This window comes from Canis aureus, chromosome 29 (assembly GCF_053574225.1).
Source record: "Canis aureus isolate CA01 chromosome 29, VMU_Caureus_v.1.0, whole genome shotgun sequence".
Taxonomy (NCBI): domain Eukaryota; kingdom Metazoa; phylum Chordata; class Mammalia; order Carnivora; family Canidae; genus Canis; species Canis aureus.
In genome coordinates this window covers 26119729-26131697 of record NC_135639.1, presented here as the reverse complement: position 1 = coordinate 26131697, position 11969 = coordinate 26119729, and the positions used below count along the sequence as shown (strand labels likewise).

General features: G+C 43.9%; 1 protein-coding gene across 1 annotated transcript in view; it reads left to right on the top strand.

The window, feature by feature from the left end:
- Window positions 1-5011: 5011 nt before the first annotated feature.
- The window catches only part of WBP1L (WW domain binding protein 1 like), a 66758-nt gene continuing 59800 nt past the window's right edge, over window positions 5012-11969 (top strand). The window contains exon 1 of the mRNA XM_077877814.1: window positions 5012-5215. Within this exon, the coding sequence (XP_077733940.1) occupies window positions 5126-5215 (90 nt within the window). The 5' untranslated portion in view covers window positions 5012-5125. The remainder of the gene's footprint in view (window positions 5216-11969) is intronic.

Genomic DNA, 11969 nt, shown 5'->3' with positions numbered 1-11969 from the left:
ATCCCACATCTGGACTCCCTGCCCAGCAGGGAGTCTACTTCTCCCTCTACCCTTCTCTATTGCTCGTGCTTTCTCTCACTCTATCTGAAATAAAAATCTTAAAACAAGCTTCTGCATAGCCAAAGAAACAACAAAACTAAAAGAATGAGAGAAGATACTTGCCAATGACATCTGATAAAGGGTTAGTATCCAAAATACGCAACGTATTACAGTTCAACACACAAAAAAAGCAAATAATCCAATTTTAAAATGGGCAGAAAAGGTTTCCATCGGTAGAGCATGAGACTCTTTACCTTGGGGTCATGAGTTCAAGCCTCACATTGGGTGTGGACATTAATAAAAAATGTGCAGAAGACATGAACAGACATTTCTCCAAGGGAGACATACAGATGGTCAACATAATTCATCATCAGGGAAATGCAAATCAAGACCACAATGAAATAATACCTCAAACCTATTAGGCTAAAATAAAAAATAAAATAAATAAAAAATATATGAGAAAAACGTGTTGGCAAGGATGTGGATAAAAAAGAACTCTTGCACTGCTGGCGGGAATACAAATTGGTACAGCCATTATGGAACTGGAAACAGTATGGAGGTTTCTGAAAAAATTAAAAGTAAATTACCACATGATCCAGGAATACAAAAACACTAATTCTTTTTTTTTTTTTTTTAAGGATTTACTTATTTATTCGTGAGGCACAGAGGGAGAGAGAGGCAGAGGGAGAAGCAGGCAGGCTCCCTGCAGGAGCCTGATGTGGGACTCGATCCGAGAACTTCAGGATCACACCCTGAGCCAAAGGCAGATGCTCAACCGCTGAGCCACCCAAGTGTCCCCAAAAACACTAATTCAAAAAGATATATGCACCCCTATGTTTATTGCAGCATTATTTACAATAACCAAATTATGGAAGCAGTCCAAATATCCATGAAGCATTATTTACAATAACCAAATTATGGAAGCAGTCCAAATATCCATGAAGAGGTGAATGGATAAAGAAGATGAAGTATATATATGCAAGTGAATATTACACAGCCATAAAACAAAATGAAATCTTGTCATTTGCACAACATGGATGGATCTAGAGAGTATAATGCTAAGTGAAATAAGTCAGAGAAAGAAAAATACCATGATTTTACATATAGAATTTAAGAACCAAAATCAATGAGCAACAAAAAAAAAGGAGACAAAACAAAACAAAAAAACAGATTCTTAAATACAGAAAACAAACTGATGGTTACTAGAAAGGAGGTGAGTGGGAGATGGGTGAAATAAGTGAAGGGGATTAAGAATACACATACCATGATGAGCACTAAGTAATGTATAGAATTGTTGAATCACTATGTTGTATACCTGAAACTAACATAACACTGTATGTTAACTGGAATCAAAATGAAAAAAAAAATGTGGTACCCCATCCCCAGAATTTATTATGTAGGTCTGCGGTGGAACCTGAGAATGTGCATTTCTAGTAATTGCCCAGTGATGTGGTTTCTATTAGCCTGGGGAGCACACTTCAAGAACAACTGCTCTAGGGCAGCCCCGGTGTCGCAGCGGTTTGGCGCTGCCTGCAGCCTGGGGTGTGATCCTGGAGATCGAGTCCCACATCGGGCTCCCTGCATGGAGCCTGCTTCTCCCTCTGTGTCTCTGTCTCTCTCTGTGTGTGTCTATGAATAAATAAAATAAAATAAAATAAAATAAAATAAAATAAAATAAAATAAAATAATAAAATAAATTTAAAAAAAAGAACTGCTTTAAAGAAAAAGAGCCTCTTCCCTGAGGCCACAGTTCTGGCTGCAATTTAATTTTCTCCCTATTTTTCAAGATTAAAATATAATTCATATAACATAAATTCATCTTTTTAAAGTGTATATAATTCAGCATTTTTTTTTAGTATATTCACAACGTTGTAATCCTCATCACTAATTTCAGAATACTTTTAGTACTCCCCAAAGAAACTCTGTACCCTTTGGCAGTCTCTCTCCATCCCCTTCAACCCACCAAAACCCACCAAAACCCCTAATCTACTTTCTGCCTCTATAGATTAACCTATTCTGTACTTTTCATGTAAAAGAAATCCACGCAATGTGTAGTCTTTTGTGTCTGGTTTCTTTCATTTAGCATAATATTTTCAAAGTTTATCCATGCTGTAACATGTGCAATTTGATTTTAGCTGATTTCTAGCAGAAAACTGTGTCATTGAGCTAGTTTTCTTAGGGTAGGAGATCTGGCTTCAGCTTAATGCATTTCCAAAGACAAATAGGACAAACATTACCAGAGCTAGCACAGCTTGGAAACGTTTCCAAACTGATTCTTTAAAGATTTTATTTATTTGAGAGAGAGAGAGAGAGAGAGAGCAGGAGCAGGGGGCAGAGGATGAAACAGACACCCCATCAAGCAGGGAGCTCAACTAGGGGCTCAATCCCAGGATCCTGGGATTACAGTCTGAGCGGAAGGCAGACACATAACCCACTGAACCATACAGGCGCCCCCACACTGATGTTCTTTTGAGAATTGACAACCTTCTCCTTTCCTACCCAGCTCCTAAATCATTCTAGCATTCCTCCTCCCTTTATAGACAATGGCTCTTTTGGAAAAGTCTGGAATATGTGGTGGCTATAGTTTAGAGGCACTTTAAAACACACTAATTCAAACTGTATCTCAGTTCCATTTCGTAAGACCTCTCTGCTTTCTTTGAGTTGGCACCTGTGAGATGTGGAAAGCAAGGTGGTTAGGGTGACTCAAATGACTTTGTCTGGGAAGTACTAATCCAGACTGGGCAGGCTTTAGTGTTTGTCCCATCCAGTGGCTCAGTTTAAGCTCTCAGGTAAAGAAAGGAAGGGAAGTTAGGCTAAAACATCCTGTGTTTGTTAAGTTGAAACTATTGGGGTTTCCTAATGATGATAATACCTGGCTTTTACATAGGAGGACTTAGAAAAAATTGAGGCCAGGACTGACACCCTGTGTTATGAAAGTAGTTTGGCCCTTGCCTAATACTGAATCTTTATTTCTTCCCTAAGGAGCTTGATTGGATGAATGAATTTCTAAGGCTTTTGAGATTGGCAAAAATACTTGTCACCTTTTGTAACACTTGGGAAAGCAGGATCAAGAAGAGGCAAAACTATGGACATCCTTTTTTTTTTTTAAGATTTTTTATTTATTTATTCATAGAGACACACAGAGAGAGAATGAGAGGCAGAGACACAGGCAGAGGGAGAAGCGGGCTCCATGCAGAGAGCCTGACGTAGGACTTGCTCCAGGGTCTCCAGGATCATGCCCTGAGCTGCAGGCGGCGCTAAACCGCTGCGCCACCGGGGCTGCCCAACTGTGGACGTTCTTAAACTGAGGACAGGGCCAAATTCTTCACTTTTACCTGTTTTCTACTTTGCCACCATTTAAGCCAAGAACAAACTCCCTCTGGGCTCAGCTATGGGCTAGACTAGGCCAACCTGCAAAATGGTTTGGCAGGATTTTGAGAGGAAATTGGCAGCTACAGGCATCTGGCTTCTCCAGCCTAGGTCTTCATTTGTTCATTTACTTTACCAACATTGTTGGGCTCGTGGTTGGGCCAGGATGTTGTAGGGATTTCTCAAAAAAAAAAAAAAAAAAAAAAAGAGTAAGACTTGCTGTGCTATACAAGAAGCTGCAGATTTAGCGGGAGGTGTCAGCCAGGCAGATATTATAGATCAGATATAATGTGTGTTAGTGTTATGAGAATCCAGAAGAAACAAGGGCGGTGGGGGCGGGGAGCTAGGAGTTTATAAACAGAGAACTATATGGCAATGTGTACTATAGCGCAGCACACTGGGGATCTCTTAAGTGTTTGGTGTAAGTGTGGGAAAACGTAGTGGCGGAAGTTTATGAGATAAAAAGGAAGAGGCAAGGATCAGGACACAAGAGAGGACCATATTGAGGAGATTGGACTACATATGCCCTAGGTAGTTTTAGTATTTTAAGAGAGATAGCCTTAAGACAATGATGTTTGGCTTCGTCTAGAGCACCCTTGCTGGGGAGCGCAGCAGGAATTGAGAGGGAAGGCTTGGCAACTAGGGCCAGCAGGGGAGGCCGTTTATATTTTGCAAGATGAGGGGATCCCTGGGTGGCGCAGCGGTTTAGCGCCTGCCTTTGGCCCAGGGCGCGATCCTGGAGACCCGGGATCAAATCCCACGTCGGGCTCAAATCACACGTCGGGCTCCCGATGCATGGAACCTGCTTCTCCCTCTGCCTGTGTCTCTGCCTCTCTCTCTCTCTCTCGCTCTCTGATGACTATCATAAATAAATTAATTAATTAAAAAATTTTATATTTTGCAAGATGAGATATGTGGATGGAAACAATGGGAGTGGATTTCAGATCTGTTTCTAAGGTGGAATCAACAGAATTTTGTTCCCGAGACTTGGGGTGACACAGCACCATGCCTCAGGTAAAGCTACTATTTCGTAGAATTCAAATTAACCTTAAACTACCACTCGGGCGTCTTGAGACCAAGGAGAGGGACCCTGGTACCAGGGCTGCGCTTCAAAGCAAAAGACGTCAAAAGATTTTTTAGACTGCAGTTGTTTTCTTCTTAAGGAGCGCCTGTTACCTTCTAAAACACAATCTCTTTTCTGACGCTCTTTAGAATCACTTTACCCCTTCCCTTTCTTTGCTGAAGTGCGGCAATCTACTACTTCCGCCACGCTCAAGATGGCGGCACCCGGATTAGAGGCTTGTCAACGCTCGCACCACGTGGCCCCGCCCCCGATCGGAGCTACTTCCGCCACTCTCGGTGGCGTGGGAGGCATTTACACCACCATGCCGCACTCAAGATGGCCCGGCTTCCTCCCACTTTTCATTGGCTAGATCCCTCCGGTCTTCCGTCTTCACGGGGGGGCGGAACTTCTATTTGATCGACAGCTATTTTGGTCAATGGGCGAAGGGCAGGGGCCCACGAAGGGCTGGAACTGGAGAGCCTGCCCCGGGTGTGGGAGGGTGTTTGGGCTGGGGCGGGGTGGAGCAGAGCCGGAAGCGGGAGGGGAGAGTGAAACAGGAAAAGAAGGGAAGAAGGAAGAAGAGGGAAGAGGAGGAGAGGGAGGAGGAGGAGGGAGGTGGCGGCGCCGTGGCGGAGGAGCAGGAGCAGGAGGGGGATGGAGAGGAGAAGGCTCCTGGGTGGCATGGCGCTCCTGCTCCTCCAGGCGCTGCCCAGCCCCCTGTCAGCCAGGGCTGAACCCCCGCAGGTAAGGGGGAGGGGGCGTCCGGGCCAGCCTGGGGGCCTGGGGGTCGTCGAGGCCTGGCTGGAGGGGGCTGAAGACGGCGTCGCTGCCTGGCTGGAGGGGGCCGGAGGAGTGCTGCTGCCAGGAGTTGAGGGGTCCCGAGAGGGGCCCCCGTGCCTGGCGTGGACAGGCTCGAGGGGGGCGTCGGTGTTGAGCTGGGGACACCTGTTTGGGTGTCAGGGAAGTGGCGGAGGCGCGGTGCTCAGCGAGTGAGGGGCCTTTGAGAGGGCAGTTAGGTCAGGTGGCTGGGATGACTGCCTGGATAGTGGTGCGAGGCTGAGGCTCGGGGGGCGCGTTCGTGTCCCCCCGGGCAGCGGGTCTCCGAGGCAGTGAGTGATGCAGTGTGTACGTGTGTGCGGGCAGGGGTACGGCGGCTGTTGAGCTGGCCTGAGACGGAGGAGGGGCTGAGAGGATATTTATTTCAAGCTGGACGGGGAAAAGTTCCGAGGGCATCTTGGCTCCATTTTTAACGTGTTGGAGGCAAGAGGTTGGAGGCCAGACTCTTGGAAGGCCTGCGGGATGAAGTGGATCGGGACCCCTCAGGATGAGGGCACAGTGGAGCTATTACAAGCTCTTGCTGTTAGGCTGGCTGGCCTGGGAAAGCCAGCCACTGATGCTGATCTAGGCCAGTTCAGGGCTTTTGAGCAAAGGGTGGTGCTGCTGCCAATATGGGCAGCAAATGGAGCACCCCAGCTTTTCTTGCTGGGTGGCTTGCTTTTTATCCAGGCAGAGAAGCTTGCTTGTGCTGATTCCAGCTCCGGCTGGCATTTCGAAACCCTAATGGGAGCATTACTCCTGGTGCCAAGTTGGGTGGGGTGCAGTAGGGGGAATCACCCCTCCTTCCCTTGCATTTGGCAAGGCTTTACCATTCTATTTTCTTCAGTTTCTGTTCTCTTCCCTGTCTTTTCAGAAGGGAATAGACACACACACTCACTTTCGCACACGGCTGATGGCAGAGTCTGTACAGCTTGGTGCTTGAACTTTGCGTTGTGATCAAGAGTAGAAGCAGAGTTCCAGCAAAAATACTTATCTTTTCCCTAGGAGTTTATGGGCTGCCTTTTCACATCTGCATCTTGTTTTGCCCGCCTAGTATCCTTTCTTTTAAAAATTAGTTTTTAAAATGGAACGATATTCGTATGACAGAAACCATGTAAAACCATTTTACCACTTTAAAGTGAACAACTCAGTGGTGTTTTGTACATTCACAATGTTATGCAACCACTACATCTAGTTCCAAAACATTTTCATCACTTCAAAAGAAAACCCCCTACCCCTTAAGCAGTTCCTCCCTAATTTCCCTTTCCCCCAGATCCTGGCAGCCACCAATCTGTTTTCTGTCTCTGTGGATTTACCTATTCAGGATATTGTATATAAATGGAATCCTACACTTTGTGATATTTTGTGTCCGTGTTCTTTCCCTTAACATAATGTTCTTGAGATTCATCTACATTGTAGCAGGTGCCAGTACTTCATTCCTTTATTGTGGCCGAATAGTATTCCACTGTATGACTGTACCACAATTTGTTATTTATCTGTTGAAGTATCCTCTGTTTCCCCCACCAGAATCTATTTCTGTATATTTGAAATAGCATGTGAAAGAACTAGAGCTTATTTTCTGGCCCAACATATTCCCTTTTGTAGGGCTGGGACCCTTCCATTTTAATAATAGCTGCTGGTCAATGCTAGCATCAAGGAGATGTTGTTGGGGTTCTTTTCCCTAGCTAAAATCATAAACTGGCAGGAGAAATAAATTTTATTTCTTGGAAAAGTCAGAACCCTTAGGACTGATAAAGTTAAGAAGTACAGATGTTGGGGCACGTGGGTAGCTCAGTTGGTTGAGTGTCTGACTTTTGATTTCAGCTTGGGTTGTGGGATTGAGCCCCTGGTCAGCCTTCTCATTCAGCAAGGAGTCTGCTGGAGATTCTCTCTTCCTCTCCCTCTCCCTTTCCCCCTTCCCCCAATGCTCACTCTTACTCTCTCTCTAAAATAAATAAATAAATAAATCTTAAAAAATATATAGATGTTGACAGAACAAAATATAGAACAAACTTACTGCTTCGCCTTTGCATCTATTTCTACATTTAGGTAAAGAAAGGGTGTTCTCAATATCCAGTAATAATACTGCTAGAGGGTTAATTTAAGAATATTGGAGCCTTAGGAGATCAGAGCCATGGGCTTGTGGATGCTTCACCCCAATGGAAGAACAGTGGTGGGCCTCTGAGTTGACAGTGGGAACCAGATCCACTTCTTTGGCAGTGGAAGGATGGAAAGTGGAGGTGCCAGCAGGTCACAGAAGCTTTGGAGTTGGCAAGAAGATGTGGGAGGGGATCTTCAATGTCATGCCCTAATTGCAGTTTATCGATCATAGGCCGCTTTCTTATCATTTCTCTGGCACTTCCAATACTTATTTTGGGGACAGGGTGGCTTTTGTACTTTGTTCCATTTGGATGGATGCTAGCATTGACCAGCAGCTATTATGTGGTTACAGTTCCTGCAGAGAAGAGAACGTTTGGTAATGAGTGGGTTCCCTCTTCTCGACCACCCTCATACCCAGTGCTCCGATCCCCACCTTGTACCCTTGTCTCTTTCTGCCCATGAGTACTAGATATCTATAGTGACATTTGTGTTTTGAATTTTAACCTTTGGAATGGAAGCTACTATATAATTATTAACTCTGAATCCACCACTGTTTAGTCAATTTGTTTTTTGTTTTGTTTGGGTTTTTGTTGATTTTTGCCTGTGAAATCTGTGAAGAGGGGCACCGGGGTGGCTCAGTCGGTTAAGTGTCTGCCTTTGGCTCAGGTCATGATCCCAGCATCCTGGGATTGAGCCCTGCCTTAGGCTCCCTGCTTAGTTGGGAATCTGCTTTTCCCTCCCCCTGCTCCTGCACTCTCATTCTCTCTCTCTCTCCTCTCCTTCTCAAATATATAAATAAAATCTTAAAAAAAAAAAAATAGTGGGATCCCTGGGTGGCGCAGCGGTTTAGCGCCTGCCTTTGGCCCAGGGCGCGATCCTGGAGACCCGGAATCGAATCCCACGTCGGGCTCCCGGTGCATGGAGCCTGCTTCTCCCTTTGCCTGTGTCTCTGCCTCTCTCTCTCTCTCTCTGTGTGTGACTATCATGAATAAATAAAAAAAAAATTTAAAAAAATAGTGAAGAAGAAAAATATTCAGAGACCATTTTGACATAGGATGCACTTCAGGTACTCACTGTCCTTATTTCAACAAGGGACTTTCAACTAACTGAATTGAGGAGGACTTGCTCTACTCATTCTGTATTGAACATGGTGTGGGTGTCTTACTGTGTTTTCGTTTACAGCCATACCATCCTGAACGTGCCCGATCTAGTCTTACAGTGATTTTTTCCCTTTGAAGTGCCTTTATCAAATACAATCTTTTTATACTACACATACGTATGTAATATCAGAAATATATGGTATACGTATTTATATAACACACAGTGGCTTGCTTTCCCTGTTACCAGCTCTCCACTGGAACTATCATTTCTGGCCCAGAAACGGTATCAGCCTAGCTCACTTCTGAGATTATGAACTTAGACTTAACGCTCCTTACTGTGACTCAGGTGTTATTCCTTAAATCCATAAAGAATAAAAAAAAGTAGTCGAGTTGCCAGTGAGCCCTTGGCATTTGTCTCTTCTAGTTAAATAAGTATCGAGATACATAGAGTTTCTTTCTATTGTTGGTTAGATTCAACTAGAACAATCTGACCATGTTATTTAAAATAACGTTTTAGGGGCAGCCCGGGTGGCTCAGTGGTTTAGTGCTGCCTTCAGTCCAGGGCCTGATCCTGGAGACCCAGGATCGAGTCCCACGTCAGGCTCCCTGCATGGAGTCTGCTTCTCTGTCTGCCTGTGTCTCTGCCTCTCTCTCTCTTTCTCTCTGTGTGTGTGTGTATGTGTGTCTCTCATGAATAAATAAATAAAATCTTTAAAAAAAAATAACGTTTTAGTAGAGATGTCTTTTTCTTTAAAGCCACCCAGCTTAATCTCTAGAGATCCAGTCCTTACCTTTCCTCTGCCACGCTTAAAACTTTGAGTTGGTTGGGGGTCCTAATTCCTGATATTTTTGTCTTACCTCGTCTCTCAATAGTATACTCTCTGCCCCCTCCTCTTACCAAGTATGCCCCAGGTTTCAGTCCAGAAGCTCTACTCCACTCTTCCTTCTTAAAAACAGCATTTTGGTGTGATTAGCATCATTTCTTCTCATCAAAAAGTGGGAGATCGAATGTCTAGACTCTAATTCCCCTTCCCTCATTTTCTTAGTCTGTTTTATAAACCAAAGTGAGAAGTTGTCTCAGGATACCTGGGTGGCTCAGCGGTTAAAGCATCTGCCTTCCACTCGGGACGTGATCCTCGAGTCCTGGGATCGAGTCCCATATTGAGCTCCCTGCATGGAGCCTGCTTCTCCCTCTGCCTGTGTTTCTGCCTCTCTCTCTCTGTGTGTCTCTCATGAATAAATAAATAAAATTTTTTTTTTTTTAAAGAAGTTGTCTCAGATCAACACCTTGAGTTTCCAGAAGTCCTTTCAGTAGAATTCAGCCATCATTTACTGAAATGTTCACTCTGCAGCAGACTGTTAATGCAGGTGGGCTCTGGGAGCCCTCAGTTGAGTAACTGAATCCCTCTGTTTTCAAGGAGCTGGTAATCTGCTGGAAAAGACAGATCACACGCATAATGATTTGTAACCCAGAGGCACAGATGTGCAAACAAAGGACAGTGGGAACAATTGATTCTGCTCTGACCAGGGGAAGGTGGGATTTAGGAAAACCTTCACAGAAGAGGCATTTGGGCCAGGCTTTAAAGGTTGGGAAGGGAAACAAGTCAATTCCAGCCTGGAAAAGTGAAAATGGAGGATGTGTTTGGAGGTGGCATGTAGTCTGTGGTGGAAGCTTCCTATGTGGGTATGTAGAGGAGGGTAGAAGTAGAAAACACTTGAAAGGTAGGCTGTGGTTATATGGTAAAGAGGCCTTTCATCCATTCATCCAAGCAGTGCAGTCCAGTAGAACTTTCTGTGATGTTAGAAATGTCCTATATTTGCCCTGTCTGTTTTGGTAACTAACCACTTAGCCACATGTGACTATTGGCACTAGGAATGTGACTCGGATAGATGAGCAACTGAATTTTTAGTGACATCTAGTTTTTTATAACAGCTGTATTGAGACATAATTAACATGCCAGTAGATTCACCCTTTTAAAGTGTATGTGAAATGACTTTTTAGTAGGTCGCAGAATTGTGTACCATCTACTATCTAATTTTATTTTTTTGTTTTGTTTTTTAAGATTTAATGAATTTATTTGTGCAAGAGGGAGAGCACAAGGGATAAGGGGGAGAAGCAGAGGGAGAGTGACAACCAGACTCCCTGCTGAGCGCAGAGGACCCCCGAGATCATGATTTGAGCTGAAATCAAGCATCAGACACCTAACTGACTGAACCACCCAGATGCCCCTACTATGTAATTTTAGGAAATTTTCATTACCCTAGAAAGAAGCCCTATTGCCATTAGCAGTCCCTCCCCATGCCATCCCCACCTCCTGCAGCCCCTGGCAGCCACTAATCTATTTTGTAACTCTATGGATTTGCCTATTCTGGACATTTCTTATAAATGGAATCATACTCTAGGTGGTTCTCCGTGACTGGCTTCTTTCACTTAGCATAATGTTTCCAAGATTAATCCATGCTGACATATCAGCATTTCATTCCTTTCTGTAGTTAGTTAACATTCAGTCATATAAATGTACTACATTTAATTTATCTATTCATCAAATGATGGGCACTTGGGCTATTTCTACTTTTGGGCTAATTTGAATAATGCTGCTGTGAACATGCATGTACAAGTTTTTTGTGTAGACATAAGTTTTCATTTCTCCTGGGTGTATACTTCATGGTGAAATTGCTGGGTCACATAGTAACTTTATATATAACCTTTTAAGGGACACTAGACTGTTTTCCAAGGCTGGTATGATATTTAATTTTAATTAATTTAAATTAAATAGCTACATGTGGTCACTGACTACTTAATAGTGCAGATCTAAGAGCTTTCTGGTGCAGGAATAGTGGGGTAAGTCCAACACAGTGGTGAGGTTGTGGGCTCCAGGGGCAGACCACCTGAGATCCAAACCTGACTCTTCTAAGTAGAAGAAGCAAGTTGTTGACCTCTTTATGCCTCAGTGTCCTCATCTATAAAATGGAATCAATAATAGTATGTACCTTATAGGTTTGCTGTGAGGTGAAAAGATATATATAAAGCTCTTGGAATACATTTAATGGCTATTAAATATAATTATCACAAAATAATATCACAAATAATAGTTATTATTTGTGGTCCTCAGAGTGGATTTGGTTGTTGATAAGTCAGTATCAGCTCTCAAATTGAGTTCAGAAGCTGAAATTTGGGGAGTTTGAGAATGATTTCCTTGAATCTGTCCTATATCTGAGTTTAATTTTGTCCCTGTAGGAAATGTTTGTGGTGAACCTATATGTTTAGAGTTGTGGTTCTCAACTGGGGATAATTGTGCCCCTTCCAGAGGACATTTGTCAGTGTCTGGAAACATTTTTGGTTGTCACAGCTCAGGGCCAGGGATGCTGCTAAACCTCCCGTCACAAAGGAGAGCCTCCCACAACAAAGAATCATCTAGTCCAAAATGTCAGTGGTGTGGAGATGGCCAGACACTGGTTTAGCAGTGCCTGCTCTTCCCATA